We start from the raw sequence: 22832 nt of genomic DNA, 5'->3' as shown, positions 1-22832 counted from the left end.
AGGGGGGGTATGGATGCAGAAATAGATTGGGTGGGTTGTATATAGGTAGTTGATCGAAGTGCATGCGAGAAAGGAAGGAAAGAAAGAAAAGAAGAAAAAGGCAAGCAAGCACCGCAGGCAATAAGCAGAGAAAACTCGATCGATACCTACCTTACCTACGTAAGACGAGTTGGATCGGGGGACACACGTTACCTGATAAAGGGAGACGGTCCGAAGAAGGGAAATCAAAAACGGGGAAAGGAAGGCAAAGAAATGCATACGTAAATTACATCAGAAAGTATCATATATATATGTATATGATGAATGGAATGAAATCATCTCAGATACAGATACAGATGGGAGAAGATAGGAGAGGAGAGTGAGATAAAAGCAATAATAGCGTTCGTATGTGTATTACTGGTGAGATCTATACTATAATATCTCATCCGCTTATTCTACCTAGGTACCTAGTCAACAGAGATCTAGGTAGCTATTCGTATGTCTTGTCTTGTCTGTTTTGTCTGTCTAAAACGTAACGGGTATCGTATTGTATTGTATTGTATCGTACGTATCATGCTCATCTATCCTCTCTCTCTCTATCTCTCCTTTCTCTACCGCTGCATGCATGCCTATCCATCTATCTATCTACCTTATGCATCCCATTCCATTCCATTCCATTTCGTATCGTATTGTATTGTATCTTATCATACCATACCATACCACTGCAAAGTTTTCCATCACCTAATACGGTTCTAGACAACAAGGCAAAAAAGAGCGCACGTTCCTATAGACGCAACTCCTCTCTCGCAAGGACTAACATTCCATTTCAGAACCAAACTTTTTTTCTCATCCCTTCGTTTTTTTACTTCCCTTTCTTCGTGAGCATATCAAGAATAGAGCTCTTTTTGCGCTGGCTTCTCGGCGGGGAGGAGGGTTTGGGCTGTGCAACAGTCTCTTTAGACTGCTCCTCTTGGTCCGGCGAGACGTGAGCGTCGGGCTCGGTCATGCCGGTGCCCTCGAGGAGCATTTTACTGACGGCCTTTTCGCCCGCTTCCTCGCCAGCAGCGTCGTCATCACCTGCCACCCTACCGTCGAGGACGAGCTTGCTCTGTCCGAGGGCGAGGATCTGCTCTTCGACGGTGCCGCGGGTGACGAGGCGGACGACCTCGACGTTGCGCGTCTGGCCAACACGGTGCGCGCGGTTCTCTGCCTGCTTGTCATCTTGTGGGTTGAAGCTGGCGTCGAAGATGATGACTTTGTTCGCGTACATCAGGTTGATGCCTGTGCCTCCGGCTTTGGTGGTCAGGAGGAAGGCGGTGATGCTCTCATCGTCCCGGAAGGTATCGATGAGCGACTGGCGCTCGTCAATCCGGGTGCTGCCATCGATGCGGGTGAAGGAGATCAGGGAGGAGTTGAGCACTGCTTCTAAGATATCAAGAACCAGCGAGAACTGCGAAAAGATCAAGACCCGATCGCCATTCTCTTTGTACTGCTTCACGAGCTTGATCATCGCCTCGACTTTGCCGGAATCGAACCAAGCGAGATCGGGGATGTCGAAGGACGAGATGCACGGGTAGTCGAGACACCATTGATGGAGCCAGAAATCGGATCCGTTCCGCATCTCCTCGATGAGGTGATGGCGCTTGTGTGAGGCGGGAAAGTTCACCGGCTCGTTTTTGCGTAGGATATCCGCCATCTTCTCGATCTTCTCGTTAGTGAAGTGACGGCGGAAGAGCAGCGGGTGAATGGCTGCCTTGCGCAGCTGCATCAAGGGATTATTCTCATCCGACTTAGGGACCTTGCCACCCTCAACGCGGATACGGGCTCGTTCGCGGGCTTGGTCTAAGTGGCCATCGTAAATCTCCTTCTGGGCCGGGCGCAGGGTACAATATTCCACTCGAGAGGTTTTAGACGGTAGATGCTTCAGGACCTGAGCCTTCTTACGACGGAGGACGAAGGGTGTCAGCATAGATCTAGCTCGGCTGATTCGTTGAGCGGAGAGGAGAGCTGCGTGGTTCGAATCTCTCGTCGTGGCTTTTGCCTTGAAGATATAATTCAAGTCGTCTTGACGTTCCATAAAGACTTCAGGAAGGATGAATGCAAGAAGAGCGGCCAACTCTTGAAGATTGTTTTGAAGTGGGGTTCCGGTGAGCAGGAGCTTGAATCTGGCCGGGATCCTGACCAGTCCTTGGTATCTCTGAGAATTCAAGTTTTTCAAATAGTGGCCTTCGTCACTGCAAGCCATAGTCAGTATTACTATTTCGTGAGCAATGTAGGGGGGTGGATGTCTCAGGAGCAAAGTGACAAAGAAAGGATTCCATACTATACACACACCTACAGAAGATTAGTCAAGGTCTACATAAACATGGGAAGGAACTTACATCAGGTCTCAGGCGCCTCAAGAACTTATTATCTTCCTTCTTCGCAGCGAGATCGTATGTTGTCACGATGACATTGATGCTGTCCCGTCTCTCGAGGATACTCTCAGCCATCTCTGCGCGCTCCTTCTGGGCACCTAGAATTCATCAGTTTAGGAATCAGACGTTGTAGATCTCTGGGGAACACACCATAGTACGGCTCGACCGCCAGCTTAGGAGAGAACTTCGGGAACTCCCTCAGCCAGTTTTCCAAGGTTGAGCCGGGACAGATAACCAGATGGGGGCCTCTGTTGCCCGTCTCGACGAGATGAGAGAGGAGCGAGATAACCTGACAAGTTTTCCCTAGACCCATCTCATCTGCCAAGATACAGCTCAGCTCCCGTCGGTACATCAATGCCAGCCAGTTAAGTCCAACAACCTGGTAATCCTTCAGAATGCAATCATCGGCCATGATCTCGGGCTTCTTCAAGAAGTTGACATGTCCTCTCTTCCTCTTGCTCCCAACAAGCTTAAGGTCGTCATCGCCAGCATCGTCATTCTGAGAAGCAGCGGCGTCGCTTGGAGACCCGACTCCCGAGTCGCGTGGAGAGCTGAATTCAGTATCGAATGAAGTCATTTCGAGTTCACCATCTTTGGCAGCACCATAGACGTCGAATCCCCATCTGCTCATCTCTTCGGCGAGTGGCTTGCCAAGTTTTTCACACTTGGCAACGAGCGCATCTATACCTTCATAGCCGGAGAACATATCCATGGCCGTATCAACGATCTTGTCGCCGATTGGCGCCTTCGTGCTCTTCTTTCCACTCTTCAATGTCGTGGGGTTAGCCACATTTCTTGCGGCATCCAGATTCTTAAACGGTCGTGCAGCAACCATCGCCTCCGCGTTGGCCTTCGTCGTGTTGGTGAGCTCGACCAGTTCCTCAACCTTACAGGTGTTCAAGTATTTCAAAACTTGCACGCTCAGCTCAGGGTCCTCGTCCGAGGCCGAGGCAACACCTGAGTCCGTATCAAAATCATCGATTAATACAGGTTCGGGTTGCGACTCTGATTTTGCAGGTGATGATACAGCAGTTATTTCAGGTGATGAAGGGTTTCTGCGACCTTGGATAAGTCTCTTCTTCGGCTTCGGAGGAGGCGTCGCAGTAGCAGTTGGCTTTTGGGAGGATTGTGTCGAGGAGTAACGGTCTTTGATGGAGTTAATAGGTGCGTTGAGACCCCGTTTCATCTGGGGCTCTTGCTTCTTCGCTGACTGTGAGCCTCCGATTTCGTCATCTGAGATGACAGTAGCTTCTGCTTGATCGGACAGTAACCCAACAGCGTCGTCAACACTACCCTTGCTAGTCATGAGGGTGTTGTAGGCATGGAGAACCGTGATGTTAGGGAAAACAGTCTTGAGCCTCTTGACCTTGTCTTGTGTCTGCTGATCCAGCGAAGATAGGGGGATGTCCTCAACCGGTCTGGCTCTCTCAGGTTTCATCTGGGTCTGCGGTTTCTTTATACTGCCGCCCATTGACATCGAATCCGCAAAAGGTTTGCCTTTCTCGGGGGGCTTGTAAGCCGCATTAGCCAGAATGCTCTGAAACTTGGTGTTGCCATTAACCGGTCTTGCAATCGGAGAAGCCCCAGAAGAACCCAGAGCACTCCGAGGTACGAATGTCGAAGGTCTAATATTCACGCTATCATCTTCCACATCTGAGCTTCCGCCCTGAAATGTTGGCCCGTCATCGTCGTCAAGGTTGATGTAAGTTCTCGTCGGAGGAGGTTTCATCTTATAAGGTGGCTTGAATATCGTGCCAGCTGGGGCTATGCTGCTTGCCAGATTCTTCACGGGCGAGGCAGCCGCATCCTGCTTTGGCTTCTCGACAGCTGGCTTCGAGGCCTCGACATCTCTGCTCTGCAAGGGAGAAGAGGCAGGGACTTGTACAATGTTCTTCGCAGCATCCAGTGGGCTCGAAGGCACCGGGGCCGATCTATCAATAATCTGCGTAGGCTGCGTCTCGTACCTGTCTTGCGCAGGCGTATCCGGGATGATATAGTCGGCGAGCAACTCATCGCCACTGTCAGCATCTGAATCGTATGTGCCGCCGGTATTGTTGTAGCCAGAGGCAGTCTTCTGTCTCTTGACCGCAGGTGAATCGGGCACCAGCGAGGAAGCTTTTTTCAAGTTCGATGCCATCTTCGCAATATCGTATTAATGACCATGAGATTTTTGCTTTTCATGTAGCAGCCCCCCTTGAAGAGAGATGTAGAGGTGGGGAAAGATCGAATTGGAAAAGAGAGACCAGGGAATATGGCGTTGTGTTGTAGTGGCGATTTCGCTGAGAATTGAGCTGCACGCGGCGCCAGTGAAAGAGTAGTAGTAGAGCGTGAAAGGACTTCCACCGCGTCCCTTTTCAGAACGCGCAGAAACAAGGCTTTTGCCTCGTCGTGTGCGTATTTGAGATCTGCGCAAGAAGCAACAATCCACAAGGAAAAAGGTTCGAGGGAGCAGAGCAGGACGGGCCCTGTCTGCAAGGCTCTGTGATGTCGAGATGGAGGAGCAAGGGCTGGGCCTGAAGGGTCGCGCCGCTTGTCGCCAAAAGTTCGCGCTAAGGAAATTGACTTTACGCGCCGCGCCTGCGAAGTCAGCGGATCTGAATTGCTTTTTGGATAATTATATGTACTCTTTATCAATTGTCATATCACTGTATATATAATCCTATTGTGCTTTCATATTCAATACAACCAACAGTTGAGACCTCTCCCGACAATACCTTACACTCTCCTCACAAGCACAATCAATTACAGCAGAACAATACCTACCTATTCACTATGGCCTCCCGGAGTGTCATCTCCAAGGACGAAACCGACGTGCCTGATTTCCCGGCCCCCGCTGCTGATGAAAAGAGCGATATCTCACCTGCTGTTCCCGCGTGAGTCTCTCTCCCCTCCATCTCCCTCCTCCTCCCTTAGCCACATCCGACGTCCCGACGCCAAATCTTCCCAGAGTTTCTAACACTTCGCCCCAAAAAACAGCCATGTAATCTATAAGCTCCTCGGCTTCACACTAGCGATGGTGGTCTGCCCTCTGGGCGCCTATTTCCTGACTCTGGATCTGCTGTTTCGAGGTATCTATCTATCTTCTCTCTCTTTCTTTTCTCTTCTTCCATTTGATTTTCTAAATATGATATATCATGTATGATCTTCTATGCTGTTCGGGAGATGAATAGGGCAAGAGAGAGACAATTAGCTAAACTAGAAATCCAAGGGAATTCCACGTTCGCTGGAGCAACAGCCGCGATCGTCGCGAATGTCGTGCTGATCGGGTACATCGTCGTGGCGTTTAAGGAGGATCAGAGTGAGGCTAGGGAGAGGAAGGAGAAGAAGAAGTTGTAGTCTAAGTCTTCTTTGATTTTATGTATCGGAGCCAGGATCTCTCAGTTGGGGCTATTGTATTGTATCATCATGTATTGTCATGGAAGCAATCGGGAAGTGGGAATCAAAGACAATAGGATGGATATAGGAAGGCAAAATGTTCATTGAGCTGGCTTGATAGACGCCATCCTGTATGAGTATCCACCTAGTGTGTTCTCGAGTAGAGCAATTATCAGCAGTAACTTAAGGTTATCTACCACAGATTCAACAGTTGAGCCAGCGTCTCCTTACCGGTGACGGATTACGCCGTGAGAGGTCCATAATACGCCATCAATGCAGATAAACAGAGATATTTCCCCCTCCCATCCATTCTTTAACCCAATTATAGCCTTGAATCCCCGTGGATTCACCCCATTGACCATTACCATCGATCGAACTTGGACCCCCGGCCAGCTCGTCCCGCTTGCGTATTTCTCCCAGAACTCCACACCCAGCCTCAGCGTTTATATCACAGAGGAAGCATCACCTCACGAGTTTTTGCTGAAACGTTTTCCGAACCAGCCCTTGCGCGACTTCTCTTCAGCCGGCGGCGCAGCAGGGGCGGCGGCGGGAGCGGCGACGGGAGCGGGAACGTTGGACGCGGCACTCTCGTTGCTCGATCCGAGCTTGATCGGTACCCTGGGCCCAGCACTCTCCATCCGTGACAGTGCCGGTTGTCCCTGGTTTGGGTATCCATAGCCTTGCGCCTGCGCTCCGTTCGCACCATATTGCTCAGCCTGGCCTTGGAGAGGATTGCCGCCATAAGCGTCGTATCCGTAGCTTTCAGATGTGTTCTCACTGCTAGGATCGGTCGAATAGCCCGCATGCTCTCCAGAACTCCCACTTCCCGACGCCGTGGTCGCACTATCATATGCTTGTTGATTCGGAGCCGCAGCATAACCACCAGCCTGGCCATTGTTGAAGTGCGGCTCGGAGGAAGTTCGCGGGTATCGAGCACGGTTGGGATAGTATCCATTGCGGCCATTCTCTGCACCGTTGTTGTAGCCATTTCGGCCATCCATATAGGAGCTTTCTGACCTCTGCGGCTGGGGACGGCCACCATAGTAGCTATTCTGGTAAGATTTAGATCTGTCATCTGTCGTTACTTGGGTTCCTGTAGTAATCGTATTAGCGTCTTGATTTAATGAAGATAAGAAGCTAAGATAACGAGATAAATCCCACGATGGGCGGGGATGGCAATCCCCACGTGGATCGAATGCCAGAGCTTCACCAGCAGATTCCAATCTGCAATACCACCACCTTGCGAAGTAGTTCACAGGCAAGGAACGCTGGTTTGGCCCCCTCTTGAGTTTACGCGCAGGAATTGAGGATTATTTCGCAGGGTAAAAAAAAGGTGCGGCAGAAAAATGCGGGATCAGAAAATATGAGATTACCTCCATAGTAGCTGTTTCTGCGCCCGTGATTCGATGATGAATCCGCAGAATCTGTGAGGATCGTACGTCAGCGTTCCGATCATACAATTGGTGCGCTCCACTTGAGAGCGTAGGGAGGCCTCACCTGAGCGCGAGTATGGCTTCCTAGAATAATTTCCATCAATGGCCGCTTCGAAGGAGCGGATTGTGTCCAGCGGTCTCTCCCATCGACTGCGCGTAGGATTCGATAGATCGGGGTCGGCTACCCAGAGCGAGTTAGTCCGGACAACTTGGCAGACGCTGGGGGAATCGACTAACCAATGGGGTTTCCCTGGGCATCGCGGTGTTGAATCGCCCGAATCGATGCCAATGATGTCTTCACGCTGGCTGCAACGGCAGCTATGACGGAGTGTCAGTCTCGGATACGCATGAAGAGCATCCTTGAATGATTGCGCTCCGCGCAGATGGGAATTGAATTGAACTCACATGGCTCGGCTTCATGGATGGCCAATGACGGGTCGGCTTTGCTATTGAGCCTTCTCGACTCCTTCTCATCGTGCGTTTCGTGTAGGTCGATCTTATTACTGCCACTGCTCTTCGCCGAGTGATTCGAGCGGAAGCTGAAGGAGCTCTTCGCTCTCTGGCGCTGTCCCGGATTCGCCGTAGACATCTTGACGGTCTGACTGTAATAGTAACGGCTCTTGACTGATCTTGATTAAACGATCGTTGTTGTTGTTTGGTTGTTTAAGTGTCTCTTATCTGTCTGAGGGTTGCCACGGAGGCTGGGGAGGCGGCAGTGACGACACCTCGGGTTTTGCGAGGAGAACTCGAATTGAAGAGGCAGAGAATCTTTCTTGTCGAGAGGTAGGAGGAACAGGGCCTGATCAATGAAAAGGGGACGGAGGTATGTACGTAGGATAGAGTACAGTGGCCGTAGGTATGAGAGCGAGTGATGGTCGTCGACACGTCGGGAGCCTGCACGTCCAGGAACGAGTGACTGGAAATACGATGGAGCGTTGACGTCGCGAGGGAAGGATTAATATTAAGATCAACGGGAACGGAGAGGCATTAAGATAGAGAGGCGGCAGGGCGACGGGAGAGGTGGAGAGGATGGAGAGAGTAGTAGTGTAAGGTAGTTGGAGGGACAGGAAGGGGGGAGAAGGGGGGGGGAAGGGGGAGGGGGGCTCCTCTATCTACATAAGTAGTAAAGCACCTAGGCACGGGTAGTATGGTACGATATGTATAGCCTGGACGTATGACAACAAAAGGTACCGGCATCTGGCTACTACTGGGCATTGGGGAGCTGCTAGAAAAAGGGAAAAGGGTAAAGGGTACGGGCGAGGCCTGCGGTATAACGGAGGGACCGGTGCGTGGGAGATCCGTGTAGGTGTGCTGTTTAGGTTCTCGGCTGCCCCAGACTCCGTATTTGTGGTTCACTTTAGCCCGGGACTGGAGGCTTGGTTACGCATTGCGGCGCACGTCAGTCGTCAGGCATAAAAATATATGATAAAAACCCCAAAATTAAATACGGGGCGGCCTGCGTAAAGCTGCTCCGCGGTCGTCACACCTGTCAGGAGGGGCGGAGGGGAGGGGGAGGGGGAAGGGGAAGGGGAAGGGGAAGGGGAAGGGGAGACGGTGGGAGACGGGGCGATTGCTAGGAGTTGTCCATATAAGGTACCTTTTCTGTCTATTACCACCGTACCTTTTCTGTATTATTTTCTCATCCATGATCCATCACACACACACATTCACAGGACTACTGATGAGGATTTTCCTTTGATATTCATTATGATGTTCGCTCGACGTCTCAGCCCCAAGCCCGCAGGCAATAAATCGCCGTGCTCCAACATCTGCTATTCCTCCTCGGTCGTCTTGTCTGTCACTCTCCCGTCAACCGCGACTGTAGCTCGGCGCCCGTCGCATATCGATATACCCGATATCCCTCGATCCCCCGTGCATGTGAGGATGATCCATGATAAGCAGCACGTAAGTCACGGTCTGTGCCAATTGGCCCCCCCGGTCGTGCCATTTATACACACCGTGTCGCCGACCCGCCAACGTCACAGCGCATCGCCCCCCTCGCCGCCTGAGCCTCGAGTCAGCTCGTCTCGACTACTCTCGAACTCTCCATTCGACTACTCCCCATCCCCCCCAGACCCGAACCTTCCCCTTTTCTGTTATCTCTCTTCGAGAACGTTCGGGGCACACGCACTCTTCTCTGCTGCAACGACGTAAGAGGAGAGGCACATGTGGGGGTTCATACGGTGCAACGTTGTAAGTGCATTCATTGCCTCGAGAACTGAGTATCATTGCGCCTGTCGGTCGGCGCAACTATTAGCCATCATGCGCGGCACAACCTCTTTCAAACTTTCGATTATTATTCCAATACGCACTCGTCATGCATGGCTGGTTCCCTGCCGTCGAAACTACTACTACCGAGTAGGTAGTACAGTAGAAAAAACAGGTTGCGGCGCCAGGGGGGTCGTATGTACTGACGCGCTCACCCTCGCGCGCCGTGACTGGGTGGCTTTTGAGATCGTCGGATGCCTCGGATCTCCGGGCTGTGCACGGGAACCGCATCGCATTGGCTGCATATCCCCCCGACGCCCCAAAGGCCTCCACGTTACTGTCTGGAAGAATCCTTGCAGCCGACCACTCTCTTGTCTTGCGTGTTCTTCGTTTCATATTTGTGGTGCTTCAAGCTTGTCTGTTTCAACCTGTCCTCCACCACCTACCTTGACAGTTAACTGGACAATACTACTCGATGCTGATTTCCTGAAGACTGGAGACTGATGGAGACGAGAACGTGGATCCCCTGTTGCTGTGTCGGTGGCCAAGAGAATATGTTCCGCACCGAGAGCCCTTACGATTCATACACATATATGAGTGCCTGCTGTTCGCTGCCTAGGCCATGCGAGCAGTGACCGGTTCCTGATCAGATTGGGGATAATAGCTCTCTGCTAGAGTGAAAGATCGAACCACTTCTGCAGCGGCAGGCAAAAAGAAGATCATCACCGGCAATACAGAGTAAATAACATTGCAGCACGCAACCGGTCCCATGAGCCGCCTATATGCCGCCTGTACGCTGTAGGCCATGCTTTGGGGAACCGCATCAAGGTCGAAGTGGTGGGGGCGAGGCAGCGGATCGCCCCGGGCATCATGCAGACACTTGGTGGTACAGAGATTAGCATCTCCTTCTTGGAACATTACCGGATGGGCCATTTGTAAGGGAGCAGCTCCTCCTATCCCATTTTTGGTTCTCACTCTGCTATATCACAGTCCAGACGCCCGCCTGGTTGGTATTTGTTTTTATTGGAATTCTACCAGCAATGCTATGCATTTACCGTTGCCCCATCGTAGTGACCGATCTGGCAGATCACCAACCTCCCCATTGTTACAAACTCCAAACCATCATCCCTCCTATATCGAAGATGGGTACAGCATAACTCGAACCGATGCGCCAAAGGACTTAGGAGGAAGATTGCGTCTGAATTGTGCTCGTACTACACCAGAGTTGCCTTCAAATTGTTAGTGGCAGGTTCCTGACATTCGCTTTCTGAGTAGCATACCGTGTGGTCTCGTAACCTTGCCCCAGATGATCTTGATCTTTGATCCTCTAACCTCCTTGTTTGCTCGGTAAACGAAAGCAACCTTCTTTCCCAAGTAGAAGCTGGTAGAAATCCGTCAGCACTTCTCCAAGGCGCGCTTTGGCAATCTAACGTACTTTGCTGCCTTGGTGTCATCCACACCCTCGATCTTGATCAAGCTCGTGCCGGGGGTTGTGTTGCGCTTGCCGCGTTGGTAGCTCAGGTGGCGACCCCTATTGAGAATGTACATCAGCAATGGTTCCTTCGATTCCGGCCTGTAAAATCCGCCAATGTCCTCCCATCGATAGTTCGTCCATCTGTGTTGCTCGAGCGGTTGCCGTCTGCCACAAGAAAAAAAGAACAAAATCGCGGCGGTCGAGAATTGGTGTAACTCACTTCACGTAAACTATGATTTGGAGTCAGCATTTGTTTGATCTGGATTAATAGTAGAAAGAAAGAAGCATTGGAAGCAGAGACAGCAATCTTCAGGAAGGAGCCCGGCGCCCTTGCTCGCGGTGAAGTCGGCGCTCTGCTTCCACACAATGCCATTTGATCTAACCGGATGATGGTGAACTTACGGCGGTGACCAGCTTCTGAAGGCATGTTGATGATAATCCCTCTGACTATGGGTAGAGTCGAGAGATGGGAGGAGAGGGTATCAACGACGCGTCCTAGTGAAAAGACTCCGTTGGTGAGGTGGTTGTCGAGGTTGTCGCTGGGCGGTTGGGTTGGACGTTGATTCGAGTCGAGATTTGTCGCTTATGGAATTTCCAAAATCTAGGGTTTGTGGGTGCGCATGGTGGGCGAGCGATCATGTGATTCGGTCTAAACGAAGCAGCGGCATCGCGTGTGAGCCTTATATATCAGCCTTAGGCACCCAAGGTACCTAGAGGCTAGAGACTATTCTATGTCAGGCTCTGCCTCAGGTACCACATATCTCTGCCTTACCTTCATGCCTCATAAGACAGGTACTAAAGAACGGGAACAGGTTTGCATTTGTCAATGATTAGTCATAAGCAAAAGTCACCTCCCGTCTCCCAAGGTACCAGAGTCACCTACGGACATCGTCTGTCGGACGTCCTGTCGCAGGGCAAAACAGCCAGTAGTCTTCTTCGAGTCCGCCGAGGCCAGACCGACAGACCGACAGACCGACAAGCCTAGGAGAAGAGAGAAGAGAGAAAGGAAAACGTGTCGTCAACATGGCTCTTGCTTAGACAATGATTGATTGTATCAGTCTCTCTTTCTCTTTCCACCGCCCCCAAGGGCCCAATGTCTGCGGTCCCAAGCAGAGCGCGCGGAGTTACTGTGCAGTACCTCCATGTTAATAATGCGGCGTTAACACCGCTACAACGCCAGATGCTTTATAATAATAATCCCGTTTATCCTCTCATCAGCCTGTCGCGGTGTCGCCCACTACTGCTGTAATCAGGTAAGGTAGGTCTATGTGACATTACAAAGGAATGCTGGAGGCAGGGGCAACAACAGGCCGTGTCTGGTTATTTATTATTTATTATTATAGATCGGATCGTAGATAAAGGCGTTGACGGAGTTCTTTGTACCATTCCATTCCATCCATTGTCCTGGGCATGGGGTGAAAGTGACGTCTTGAAAATAGATCCCCCCGCAAGAGTTCCCATTGACGTTTGCGAAAGAAAGAAGTCCTCTCTCGAGCTATCAGCCGTCGCCTCCCTCCCCTCCATCTCCAAGCATCGCACCGGACTCGTCCTGTGGTCAAGCAAAGTGGTGTAAAGTAGTGCCGGAAAGAAAAAAACCCCACCCGCCTCCTCTCGACAGGACCAGCTTGCCTTCAAAGTCCGACCGAGAGACGCAATAAGCTGTACGAAGTCGCGCTCAACGTTTTCTTCCCCAGTCCACCGGCTAGCTAGCTCTTCCCCCCCTCGCTCGCACCTAACGACTATCAGATCGTCTCCGTCTGTCTGACTCTTCCTGCCCTCAGACTTCAATTCCTCCCTCCCCATCTATTTTCTTCTCCCCCGCATACACCTATCCGTCTTTCAACATGACTGACACGGTCATCAAGCCGGAGGTGCCTCCGAACGCTGGGTAAGTTTGTCTTGGGTTTTGTTTTCCTTTCTGCTTCGCATCGACGTCACCTGCGGGCGCCTGCGCCTTCCAGAGCAGCGCTCGCAGCAACCACGCACGCCTCGCAAAGCACTGGAAAAATATCTACGAGCTGTGGCACACCTAGACGACCTCTCTAGAGCTTGTTTCGATCTGACACTGCCTTGCATTCTTTGTTGGAGTCGGGTAAACTGATCATGTCTTACCCCGCTAGGTCCATTGAGCTGAAGAACAACACCGTGATTATCGTTCTGGGAGCATCTGGTGATCTGGCAAAGAAGAAGACTGTGAGAATACTCTGCCCCCCCACCTGCTCTTGCGCCTTTCACTAACAATCGCTTTTACTGTAGTTCCCCGCCCTTTTTGGCCTTGTAAGTCGTGCCCGAGAATGTGTCATACTGAGAACAATAGCTGATAGACGCCCCGATAGTTTCGCAACCAGTTCCTGCCAAAGGACATTAAAATTATCGGATATGCCAGAACAAAAATGGACCACGAGGAATTCCTCAAGCGGGTCAAGTCTCACATAAAGACACCAACAAAGGACATGGAGCAGCAATTGCAGGAGTTCTGTGAGCTCTGCACATATATTTCGGGGCAGTACGATAAGGACGAGTCTTTTGTCGAGCTGCGGAAACACCTCGAGGAACTTGAGAAGGGACGGAAAGAAGCCAACCGTATCTTCTACATGGCGTTGCCACCCAGCGTCTTCACTACAGTGTCCCAACATCTGAAGAAGAACTGCTATCCCACAAAGGGCATTGCAAGAATTATTGTATGGTCATTTGCTTCCTGATCCGCGTTGATACCATACTAACTGCTCTTGCACAGGTCGAGAAGCCGTTCGGAAAGGATCTGGCGAGTTCCCGAGAGTTGCAGAAGGCATTGGAGCCCAACTGGCATGAAGAGGAGATTTTTAGAATCGATCATTACTTGGGGAAGGAGATGGTGAAGAACATTCTGATTCTGCGGTTCGGCAACGAATTCTTCGGCGCGACGTGGAACCGCAACCACATCGACAACGTACAGATCACTTTCAAAGAGCCGTTTGGAACAGAGGGCCGTGGTGGATACTTTGATGAGTTTGGTATCATTCGAGATGTTATGCAGAACCATCTGCTGCAGGTCTTGACGCTTCTGGCGATGGAGCGACCTATTTCTTTCTCTGCGGAGGATGTCCGAGACGAGAAAGTCAGAGTCCTTCGAGCTATCCCAGCCATCGAGCCAAAGAACGTCATCATCGGTCAATATGGCAAGTCATTAGATGGAAACAAGCCCGCTTACAAGGAGGATGATACGGTGCCAAAGGATTCGAGGTGTCCAACATTCTGTGCCATGGTGGCATTCATCAAGAACGAGCGATGGGATGGCGTACCATTCATTTTGAAGGCAGGCAAGGCTCTCAATGAGCAGAAGACCGAGATCCGGATCCAGTTCAAGGATGTCACTTCCGGCATCTTCAAGGACATCCCCCGGAATGAGCTTGTCATGCGAATTCAGCCAAACGAAAGTGTCTACATCAAGATGAACTCGAAGCTTCCTGGTTTGAGCATGCAAACCGTTGTCACCGAGCTCGACTTAACCTACCGACGACGATTCTCCGATCTCAAGATCCCAGAGGCCTACGAGTCTCTCATCCTCGATGCCCTGAAGGGTGACCACTCCAACTTCGTTCGTGACGATGAGTTGGATGCCAGTTGGAGGATTTTCACGCCCCTTCTCCACTACCTGGACAACAACAAGGAAATCATTCCCATGGAATACCCATATGGTAAGCTGACCATATACTTGATCGTGATCGATCAATTCTGGATTGAGATGTTAACGGGCGATTTCTAGGTTCCCGAGGCCCTGCCGTTCTTGACGACTTCACTTCATCCTACGGTTACAAATTCAGCGACGCAGCCGGCTACCAGTGGCCTACGACCTCGACCACGCCCAACAAGCTGTGAGTATGCACTAGATCTAGAGCTGGAACGATAGATAGAACGAATTCACGTTGATTATGCCTCCCCCCATATAGCTGATTAGCTCGACTGGCTTCGTCCTTCAGCTTCCCTATGTGGCACGGTCTTTCATACGATTTTCTTCTGTGCATCATCCATTATTTTTTGTGCAGTGGCTTCGTTGAAGGTGGGGGCTAAAAAGCCAATATGAATTTCATAGTTGGTCTTCTTTCGTTTGTACGCTAGACGTCTTCAAAAACGGCGGAAATGAATATGACGAGTGGATGGAAGGCACATAATGACGAGAGCGCTCAATACAGTTTGTATTCATCAGGGGCTCACTACTTCATCTTGATATTCTGATTCCTGCTGCTCCGCGAGATCCTTTACTAGAGTCCTTTATGTGCCCAAGTCTTTCGCGTTTCATTCAGTTTCAGTAAGACTGCTGAATGAGATTCCAAAATAACATTTCTCTTATTGGTCATTCAAACTTGCTCGTGGTATCTATCAATTCCATTGCCTTTTTTTCCAAGCCGCTACTCTAACGTTGATCCCTTCCCACTCGTCATCCCACGAACCCCTCATTCTCTCCTCAAAATTTACCCCACTCAAGAACGGACCCACCTCGCTGACATCCAGCAGCCATTTATCAACCTTCACCATGCGGTCCCTTCCATCCGCGAACCACTCCTCCACATCCCGCAATTCGATCTCCCCATCCTCCACCCAGCTCTGCTCCTTTGAGCCGACCAAGAATGTCAGGGTCTTCAAATCCCGAAACAAGCCGAGACACATCCGCCACTCATTCCGGAGCGACAAGCCGTTTGACGGCAACGGAAGTGCCAAGTGCTGAATATTCTCAAAGCCGGCCACGCTGCACGCCAGCGACTGCAAGCCTCCCTGCGGCCTGTCCAACGAGCGGAAGAAGATCGTATCTCGCTCTGGGATGAAGGGCAGCGGCTTCTCCGCCACCACTGGCTTAGGCACGAATGGCGTACGGCTCCACCTGCGATCGTCAGCTCGCGCTCTCCTGAAATGCAGAATAGGGGGGAGGGATACTTCTTCCCAAAGTCGCGCTGGGTCGGTGTCAAGAAGGCAAAATCCTCGCAGAGCGCGCACTCGCGGCTCTCCCTACACACGGCCAGCAGCGGCGAGCCGCGCGTACACGGGCCCACGAACGTCGGGGCGTAGAACTGCGATGCGAACTGAGCCTCGATGAAGCGCGGGCGCTGCAGCGCGAGCTCCCAGATCTGGAGCCGCAGCTCTAGCGGCAGGAAGGGGAAGTAGATGAATGACGATGACGACGACGAGGAGGTGGAGGAGGTGCCAGCAGGCTCGGGATCCGCGCGCGCCCCGCGCTGCTGCTGCTGCTGCTGCGTCACGGCGATGGGGAACGCTGCGCGGGGGGAGGCAGATGGTGCGAGTAGCTCAGCGAGCAGTGCAGGAGCGGGCCGCACCGCGGTCGAGCGGGAATGCGAATGTGAATAACTCCATACCGCCTCCGCAGCGTTATCGTCAGTCTCAACATCCCGCTGCTGCGGACAGGGAGTGGGCGGATGAACGACGATCTCCGGCACAGCGGTGAGTTGCTGATACAGATGCAGACTCAACGATTTCCTTGTCGGCCACCGCTGATCAGCCTTCAGCTTCTTCTGTCCGTTCTCGAGCCGTGCGAGGCGCGTCTTGATCTGTCGCTTGCGATCCTCGACGTTGGCTGGGTGTTGGATAGGTACGAGATAGTACTGTGGCACGTTTCCCCTCACTGTCATGGTATTTATTTATTTAGCGCTTTCTTTTTTTTTTTGCAAAGTACGACGATGAAGAGCTCGTGTCGTATTAGAGTAGCTGCGCATGCATCGATGCCGTTGCATATTTGTATTCCAACATACAGAGGTACATGTTCTGGTGAGGCTGTGCGTGCGTGCGAGTCGCGTGGGCGTCCGCCCAAAATCCTCGAATCCTGCGATCGTGGGATTGAACAACTTCTACTCTTCCTGAGATCCTCATGGAATTCTCTCTCGTTGGTCTGATTGATTCGTACCGTGAACCTGATCCCCTATAAATAATCCGAGATTCTTCCTTTCCGCATCGATTCATGCCTGCCAGGCAAAGGCATCATCACGTGATATGTCTACATCCTGCTCTCATCAGTGTAGGAATCCGCCGTCGATCAAGAGTAAGAATAGGAGCTTGAATATGATAAGATGTTCTAAAATGATGATTTTTATTAGGGAGGAAAGATTCCTTCGAATGCTTCTCAGGTTCCATCTGACAGGCGCCAAGATTTACATCAACTCACGTCAAGTCCTCAAGGAGATGCTAGGTAGGTAAGCTTCTATTGATGCTCGTTTGTACGTGATAAGGATCAACCCATTACTCTCAAAGACTTAGAATCCTCACCATACCCTACGAATTCGGCGCCCCGTTCCATACCTCGCCATATGGGACGGCAGGGTAATCCCCATTACAAGCATAATCATAATTCGCCTGCGCCGTCGAGTTCCTCTGCACCTCCAAGAACGTCTGGAGCTCGCACCACCCATCCAACCTATCCCTCCCGCATTGCGGAAAGCTGAAGCCCAGTGGCAGAGTTCGCTGGTTGAGGATGAAGTGCACATATGTCGTTTCGCTCCCTACGGTATACGTGCGGTCCGCGCCTAGAGGTTGTGGGGTCTTGATAACTTCGATATCCAGCCTAGCGCCGAATGGCTCGAGGTGTGATACAGTGAGGTTATGAGGCCCGGGATATTTCGTGCTGGGAAGAAACTGGGCGAATTGCGTGAATCCGAAAGCGGTCAGTACAGACATGATATTAGTATCGTGGCTGAAGTCAAAGTAAAGACTTTGATTGAGGGGAAACGTGACGGTGTTGTTGTCCAGCGTGGTGTTGATCTGTGACCCAGAGTAGCCCAGAGTATGGTTCTCGAGGCGCGCGATGACCTCTTGCACATAGCCTATGCCGACTGCGCGGCCGGTGGGCGATTGGAAGGCCGAGCCGCCAGCGAAAAAGAGGTCCCAGGCGTACTCGAAGTCAACCCATTCTTCATAGGTGAAAAGGTTGCAGAAGGCACTGTAGCCGTAGGCGACCTTGCTCTTGGGTCAGTAGGGCCATCGAAATGCGGGAAAGGACGCCTACTGTCTCGTAAGGACACATTACTTGGGCAGCAAAGGTGTCATTGATGGTCCAATCGAAGCCATCAATCCTGGACTGGAAGCGACCTGTGGCATTCTGCAAGTATATGCTTGCCCATTCCGTCATTGCATTTAGACCTCCCGCACTCCGGTTGTTATTGGCATTTTGGCAGTTATCATAACCTGCTAACGAATTGTTGAATCCGCTTTCTTCGATGATCACCTCAATTGTAGCATTAGTTGTCCATTCCAGACCGAAGAAACCTGCCAGGAAGTATTCCGCGCTCTGTTTGAAGGTTAACTATGATGCGTGGGAGAAAAGAACGACGTGTTAATAACCGACCTTCAACATCCGGTCCTGGGTTGTGGTTCGTGCAATTATCTTACTGTTGGGATTGTACAATTGCGCATATTGGTAGTAATGTAGAATCCCACTGTTGAAAAGCTCCTGTCGCCCACGAGGAACAAGAATCTCTTCACCTAGCTCATATTTCCAAGTGTTCAAGAAGGATAGAGGACCAGTCGCCTTGAAATTCCCCGTCGCATTAGCAATTCGCTTGCCAAAAGTCTGCACATTGCTTCCTCCAGTGGGATACCTTGACCCATGGCGTGAAAGCATCTGGTAGTAATCAGTGAAACTTGAACCACTAAACATATCCCTGAAACCTACTTGGACTTGGGAGATATTTGCCCCAGGAGGAAGGGGATATTCAGCGACCCCGAACCCAATCGGATTTGAAAAGTAAGGGGAGAGATTTCCCATCAGCTGAAAGATGCTCTCGTTCTGGGCTTGGCCTATGATCGGCCCAGCCGTTTCGAGGGGGTTGTTGGGCACGAAAGTGACGGTTGGAGCAAAAGATACCGGGTTGGTTTGAGCCAGAAATGGTGCCCGCCCAGTAGCCGTAGGTCCAGCCCATAGTTCAGGACTTGTCTGAAAATACTGAGGTACGCTGGAAGATGGAGAAGAGCAATCGGTGGATCGGCGCCGGTCAGGAAGGGTTGCCTTGTCTGGAAGAACAGACGAGACGGTAGGACTGGCAAGTACTGAGTATGAACCCAATAATAACATACAGGTAAATACAATGATCACGGCATTTCTCAACAATAGACGCCCCTGAGAACTAATAGGAGATCGTGAACCCTCAACTTGAGGTATTCTTGAGTTCACATGTTTCCAATTCTCTCCCACCGGACTCTCCATCAAGACCCCCATGTTCCCAGGTAGTAAATGAAAGAAATAAGCCAGAATCCTCTTACAGCCCTGGAGAACCAGCTGCAAATTAGGTTGTGAAGGTTGTTGAGAGGAGGGAGCACCCCAGATGACGATAGGTACCTATGTTGTTTACCCTAGCGACACTACCCGTATATGTTTATTTACACGCCTTCCTAGGGTGTATATATAGAACCCCTCGTGGCTTCCGGCATCCCCGCCGCTTACGCTGGAAGCGGGCAAACAGTTTGGCAGTCAGAACGGATACTTCATTTCAAGTAGGTAGGCATGGAACCATGGTGCAGATACCTCAGCCACCGAATACTATCGTTCCCTTTGCTGAATTGAATTTTCGTGACGTGAAAATCCTTGGGAGTCTAGTATTAAGGACAGTACTAGTACAGATAACAAGGCTAAGGCTAGTACTAGTACAGCTGACATAAACGATGGTCATGATGGTCATGATGGGCACAGACGGACTTTACAGATTATGCCGTTATGATGGTTGGAGAGGGTGGCTGAGAGTGATGTAGCCTGGAGAGTATACATGGCTTGAGCAGCTTAGGTTTGACATGTTCGTGCGTAGATATATAATAGTGCTGAATCAGTTCACCGGAAAGTATGCTACATAATCAGAAGAATAGAGATAGAACTCATTAAGGAATGGAGTCTATAATGTGGTAAAGAGAAGATAATTACAGGCCAAGAGGGGCCACGTCCATGTGGTGACAAGACTTGACTTCCAAATGAGATAAAAAAGTCCTGAACAAACAGAACTGAGAATAGGCCCCAGGTAATATAGATAGAGAAGAAGAAATTATCAAAGGAGTGACAAGATAGCACAAAGGAGAAAACAAATGAAAATCAAAGGAGTTCGTGAAATTCAGGGCCAAATTTAATCCTCCGAACCCCTTCGGGAACCCTTCACTCGTTTAGTCCTTCTGTTCACCGAACTGGCAGGCCTTTTCTCGGCTGACGGTGAAGCCGATCCGGACTCTCCTTTAAGCTGGGCAATGATTGTACCCAACTTCTCGCGGTAGGCTTGTGGCGCCGGGCCCCAACCAATTGTCCTCAATTTGGATAGAATTTCTTCCAGATCTTCCACAAAGGGTTGTGCTTCAAAGAGGCCCTGAAGTTCTTTGATAACGAACATTGGTCCAGCAGGATTTGCTGGGGAGGTAGAACCAATTAGTCGTTGATATAGATTGCGATTGGTCTGTGGTTCGCCATGTGGTCGGCGTCTTGGTAGCCTGTCATCCTGGTAAACGTCCTTATTGCGATTGACAACTTCTCGAAGGATGGAAACGAGAGCTCTGCTCGCTTCTTCTCTTGCTGATTGGCTTAACGGTTGCCGCCCGATAATGTTTTGGCCGATTGAATTAACAAGGTCGGCAAGAGTTTGGGCGCACCAGATTACATCGTGATGTATCTCTCCAGGGGCGGGTCCCATCTGAGCGTACCTATCCATGAGCTCACATGTTGCATGTGCCTTCAAGTCCATGCTTCTGAAGTATGCCGAAGCACGTTTGTTGTGAGACACGATTGGCTTGAACCGGAAGAAGGCATCATCGTCATAAAGGAACCACTTCGAAAAGGTTCCCCCAAGGTCACCGGGCATTGCTATATCTGCGATAGTGATATCATCCGGGGATTCGAATATATCCTTCCGGTAATCTTCCGTACGCTCCAAAGATAATGTAGCCATGATATCGCGAACGGTATTCCTCCTCTCTCTGAGTAATCTCCTGGTCTGTCGGCCAAGTTGAGATGGGGAAAGCTTCTTCTTGAGCTCCCACTTTGATTCCTCCGATTCCTCTGAATCCTCCGAGTCAGATTCAGGCAACCCATCTCGAAACTCCCAAAACAGATCCTCGCACACATTTTCCAGTCCTCTTTTAGTGATATATTGAAAGAGATCGGGGCTGTCTCCTTCGGTCACTGACATGTCGGTCCGAGTCAGCTGCTCCAGAAGCCAGCGCCCATGCCGGCAGGGTCCAGTCTCGTCGCAGGAGCAGGTTGTCTCCGTGGGGCTGGCCGCACTAATCCGAACGCCATATCTCTTTACCTGGGCCTCGGCGATCTGGAAAGCATATCTGGGGCTTGAGGGTGTTCGCTCTCCCTCCTGCTGCATAACATGCGGGCGGCAGTGATCAAGAGCAAAGATGTGTTCAATCAGGGAGCTGCCATCATCATCGGGAGGTGCAGGCTCTTTCCCTGTCCCGGAAGGTTCTCCACGCTCCTGGTCTCGAGACGACTCCATTAGAATATGAGAGATTGAGAGTTTGCTGAAGCCGGATATCGGAGCCGACATGAGGGGGTGAGAGATGCCGGACTGGAATCGAGGAAGCCATTTGCGGGAAGGGTGTGACTTATATACAGTAAAGGTGGTGATAGATTCATTCCTCTGTCCCGAGGAATATTTCCTTCAATGTCAGTATTCCAAAGCTGTGCGGTGTAGCAATCAATGGTACTCAGCCTTTCCTAATTCCAACAGCGCTTAGAAGCAAAGGCCGTTGATGAGGTCGCGCAAGGTCTCCCAGAGGGCCGGCTGGGCAGCACAAGGAGACCAAGCTGGAGGAGGGGGCCTGTGAGATATACTGACTTATGGCCCAGGCAGTCGGGGCGAATAAGCGTTGGAGAGGTCTTATTGGTGGCCAGCCGCGGTGACGGTTGACGGGGGGATCATTTAGGCTGGGCTCTACGGGCCCAGAGGTGATGGTCCTGAATCCTGATGGATGATGGCCCTGGCTACCTGGGACGCCCCGTAAAGCAATCAATCATGGCCGGTCTCAGGGAGAGGGGAGGGGTGGCTTTGGAGAAGGGGTTTCTTTGCTGTGCGGTGCCTGGCTGTGCGGCTGTGCCATTCATTCATTCATTCCCTTCTCCTTGCGCTTCTCCTTGCGCTTCTCCCCCTTCTCCCTCCCTTCGCCCCTTCAAAGAATCCATGACGATAGTCGACCACCCCTTCTCTGTTCCCACTTCTATAGAACGGGCTCTGGTCACGACAGACCCGGCCCCGGATGGAAGACAACACTGTTGGGAAGTTGGCACGATCTGCGGGCGGCGGCACTTGTCAAAGATGCGCGCGTAAATCGTATGATGCGATACGTACCTTTTTTCCCCATCTCTCCAGGAGTCCAGTCCCAGCGTGAGGGCCGAGAGCTAGGGAGATCAATCACTATCACCGCCCGCGCATATGCACCGCGCCGAGTGGCCCATCCCATCCCCAACCCAACACAACTATTGCTTTGTGGTCCCACGCCCGGCGACGTTGTATCTATCTTGCTGCTCTCACAGGCATAGTGCGGTAGTACTGTTCTCTGTCCTGCGTCTTTTGCGTCTCTGAGCCATACCAACACACGATAGCCGGCCACCGCGCGCAGACCGGGGCCACCGTCGCGGCATTTCCAAGAACCCCATAGCAAACACAAACACAGCATCATGACACTGTCTTCTCAGCGTTGGTTCATCTTACGGGCCAAGGTTCCCACGAAGGCCTCGAAGCCTCTTTCGTATCACATCATATGGGCAGAGAGGTGTTGGTAAATGCACCGATCTGGCCCGGCGAATCATCACATCAATTTCAGCTGTTGGCTAGGCTCCCGCAATTGGTTCTACGACTGCGCCGCCGGGCTCCCGGACAATATTTCTGATGTGAGAACTCAAATACAACTACCATTCATTTGCTATTTGTTGTTTGCCACCCTCGGCCCTATCTGCCCCAACTCCCCTTGCCGGGTATAACCCCTCAA

The 22832-nt window shown here is 51.2% G+C and overlaps 11 protein-coding genes across 11 annotated transcripts; 4 read left to right on the top strand and 7 right to left on the bottom strand.

The window, feature by feature from the left end:
• Nucleotides 1-841: 841 nt before the first annotated feature.
• Nucleotides 842-4533, bottom strand: M430DRAFT_26037 (hypothetical protein; the record flags this gene model as incomplete). Its single annotated transcript, XM_024865334.1, has 4 exons — nucleotides 842-2213; nucleotides 2303-2313; nucleotides 2361-2494; nucleotides 2547-4533. The coding sequence occupies 4 exons, from the start codon at nucleotides 4531-4533 to the stop codon at nucleotides 842-844; spliced, it is 3504 nt and encodes a 1167-aa protein (XP_024723153.1).
• A 503-nt stretch (nucleotides 4534-5036) lies between these two features.
• On the top strand, nucleotides 5037-5969 carry M430DRAFT_135670 (hypothetical protein). The gene is made up of 3 exons (XM_024862416.1): nucleotides 5037-5269; nucleotides 5373-5464; nucleotides 5605-5969. The coding sequence occupies exons 1-3, from the start codon at nucleotides 5169-5171 to the stop codon at nucleotides 5730-5732; spliced, it is 321 nt and encodes a 106-aa protein (XP_024723152.1). The 5' UTR covers nucleotides 5037-5168; the 3' UTR covers nucleotides 5733-5969.
• Nucleotides 5970-6120: 151 nt separating this feature from the next.
• M430DRAFT_40306 (hypothetical protein) lies at nucleotides 6121-8278 on the bottom strand. Its single transcript, XM_024867384.1, has 5 exons — nucleotides 7610-8278; nucleotides 7442-7522; nucleotides 7269-7385; nucleotides 7145-7195; nucleotides 6121-6864 (listed from the first exon to the last, which is right to left on the bottom strand). Exons 1-5 carry the CDS (start codon nucleotides 7791-7793, stop codon nucleotides 6239-6241), a joined length of 1059 nt encoding a protein of 352 aa, XP_024723151.1. The 5' UTR covers nucleotides 7794-8278; the 3' UTR covers nucleotides 6121-6238.
• Nucleotides 8279-8867: 589 nt separating this feature from the next.
• On the top strand, nucleotides 8868-9417 carry M430DRAFT_33689 (hypothetical protein). The gene has a single exon (XM_024866417.1). It carries the CDS (start codon nucleotides 8912-8914, stop codon nucleotides 9356-9358), a length of 447 nt encoding a protein of 148 aa, XP_024723150.1. The 5' UTR covers nucleotides 8868-8911; the 3' UTR covers nucleotides 9359-9417.
• M430DRAFT_213208 (hypothetical protein) lies at nucleotides 9111-10066 on the top strand. Its single transcript, XM_024864496.1, has one exon. The coding sequence runs from the start codon at nucleotides 9371-9373 to the stop codon at nucleotides 9914-9916; it is 546 nt and encodes a 181-aa protein (XP_024723149.1). The 5' UTR covers nucleotides 9111-9370; the 3' UTR covers nucleotides 9917-10066.
• Nucleotides 10067-10543: 477 nt separating this feature from the next.
• Nucleotides 10544-10960, bottom strand: M430DRAFT_96748 (hypothetical protein; the record flags this gene model as incomplete). Its single annotated transcript, XM_024869985.1, has 3 exons — nucleotides 10544-10641; nucleotides 10693-10793; nucleotides 10848-10960. The coding sequence occupies 3 exons, from the start codon at nucleotides 10958-10960 to the stop codon at nucleotides 10544-10546; spliced, it is 312 nt and encodes a 103-aa protein (XP_024723148.1).
• A 1828-nt stretch (nucleotides 10961-12788) lies between these two features.
• On the top strand, nucleotides 12789-15176 carry M430DRAFT_213172 (hypothetical protein). The gene is made up of 5 exons (XM_024864495.1): nucleotides 12789-13079; nucleotides 13143-13163; nucleotides 13223-13567; nucleotides 13624-14563; nucleotides 14632-15176. The coding sequence occupies exons 1-5, from the start codon at nucleotides 12990-12992 to the stop codon at nucleotides 14742-14744; spliced, it is 1509 nt and encodes a 502-aa protein (XP_024723147.1). The 5' UTR covers nucleotides 12789-12989; the 3' UTR covers nucleotides 14745-15176.
• Nucleotides 15177-15213: 37 nt separating this feature from the next.
• On the bottom strand, nucleotides 15214-16602 carry M430DRAFT_33687 (hypothetical protein). The gene has a single exon (XM_024866416.1). It carries the CDS (start codon nucleotides 16505-16507, stop codon nucleotides 15506-15508), a length of 1002 nt encoding a protein of 333 aa, XP_024723146.1. The 5' UTR covers nucleotides 16508-16602; the 3' UTR covers nucleotides 15214-15505.
• A 542-nt stretch (nucleotides 16603-17144) lies between these two features.
• Nucleotides 17145-18939, bottom strand: M430DRAFT_96668 (hypothetical protein; the record flags this gene model as incomplete). Its single annotated transcript, XM_024869977.1, has 4 exons — nucleotides 17145-17825; nucleotides 17875-18156; nucleotides 18214-18489; nucleotides 18541-18939. The coding sequence occupies 4 exons, from the start codon at nucleotides 18937-18939 to the stop codon at nucleotides 17145-17147; spliced, it is 1638 nt and encodes a 545-aa protein (XP_024723145.1).
• A 715-nt stretch (nucleotides 18940-19654) lies between these two features.
• M430DRAFT_33684 (hypothetical protein) lies at nucleotides 19655-21751 on the bottom strand. Its single transcript, XM_024866415.1, has one exon. The coding sequence runs from the start codon at nucleotides 21389-21391 to the stop codon at nucleotides 19976-19978; it is 1416 nt and encodes a 471-aa protein (XP_024723144.1). The 5' UTR covers nucleotides 21392-21751; the 3' UTR covers nucleotides 19655-19975.
• On the bottom strand, nucleotides 21672-22615 carry M430DRAFT_213141 (hypothetical protein). Its single transcript, XM_024864494.1, has 2 exons — nucleotides 22193-22615; nucleotides 21672-22134 (listed from the first exon to the last, which is right to left on the bottom strand). The coding sequence occupies exons 1-2, from the start codon at nucleotides 22521-22523 to the stop codon at nucleotides 21953-21955; spliced, it is 513 nt and encodes a 170-aa protein (XP_024723143.1). The 5' UTR covers nucleotides 22524-22615; the 3' UTR covers nucleotides 21672-21952.
• Nucleotides 22616-22832: the final 217 nt, after the last annotated feature.

This window comes from Amorphotheca resinae, assembly GCF_003019875.1.
Source record: "Amorphotheca resinae ATCC 22711 unplaced genomic scaffold M430scaffold_3, whole genome shotgun sequence".
NCBI classification, from domain to species: domain Eukaryota; kingdom Fungi; phylum Ascomycota; class Leotiomycetes; order Helotiales; family Amorphothecaceae; genus Amorphotheca; species Amorphotheca resinae.
The sequence above is the reverse complement of the archived record's forward strand: the minus strand, read 5'-3'. Positions and strand labels throughout refer to the sequence as shown.

Bases quoted from the DNA above. Each gene is read 5' to 3' on its own strand.
- M430DRAFT_33684 (XM_024866415.1), bottom strand. From the start codon at position 21,391: ATGTCGGCTCCGATATCCGGCTTCAGCAAACTCTCAATCTCTCATATT.
- M430DRAFT_213172 (XM_024864495.1), top strand. From the start codon at position 12,990: ATGTCTTACCCCGCTAGGTCCATTGAGCTGAAGAACAACACCGTGATT. The intron at 13,080-13,142 runs GTGAGAATACTC...CTTTTACTGTAG, and splicing joins ATCTGGCAAAGAAGAAGACT to TTCCCCGCCCTTTTTGGCCT. The intron at 13,568-13,623 runs GTATGGTCATTT...GCTCTTGCACAG, and splicing joins AGGGCATTGCAAGAATTATT to GTCGAGAAGCCGTTCGGAAA.
- M430DRAFT_135670 (XM_024862416.1), top strand. From the start codon at position 5,169: ATGGCCTCCCGGAGTGTCATCTCCAAGGACGAAACCGACGTGCCTGAT. The intron at 5,270-5,372 runs GTGAGTCTCTCT...CCCAAAAAACAG, and splicing joins ATCTCACCTGCTGTTCCCGC to CCATGTAATCTATAAGCTCC. The intron at 5,465-5,604 runs GTATCTATCTAT...TAGAAATCCAAG, and splicing joins TCTGGATCTGCTGTTTCGAG to GGAATTCCACGTTCGCTGGA.
- M430DRAFT_33689 (XM_024866417.1), top strand. From the start codon at position 8,912: ATGATGTTCGCTCGACGTCTCAGCCCCAAGCCCGCAGGCAATAAATCG.
- M430DRAFT_33687 (XM_024866416.1), bottom strand. From the start codon at position 16,507: ATGACAGTGAGGGGAAACGTGCCACAGTACTATCTCGTACCTATCCAA.
- M430DRAFT_213141 (XM_024864494.1), bottom strand. From the start codon at position 22,523: ATGATGCTGTGTTTGTGTTTGCTATGGGGTTCTTGGAAATGCCGCGAC. The intron at 22,135-22,192 runs GTACGTATCGCA...CGCCGCCCGCAG, and splicing joins TGGAGAGATGGGGAAAAAAG to ATCGTGCCAACTTCCCAACA.
- M430DRAFT_40306 (XM_024867384.1), bottom strand. From the start codon at position 7,793: ATGTCTACGGCGAATCCGGGACAGCGCCAGAGAGCGAAGAGCTCCTTC. The intron at 7,386-7,441 runs GTTAGTCGATTC...CGCTCTGGGTAG, and splicing joins TGCCCAGGGAAACCCCATTG to CCGACCCCGATCTATCGAAT. The intron at 6,865-7,144 runs GTAATCTCATAT...CGATTACTACAG, and splicing joins CAGAAACAGCTACTATGGAG to GAACCCAAGTAACGACAGAT.
- M430DRAFT_213208 (XM_024864496.1), top strand. From the start codon at position 9,371: ATGTGGGGGTTCATACGGTGCAACGTTGTAAGTGCATTCATTGCCTCG.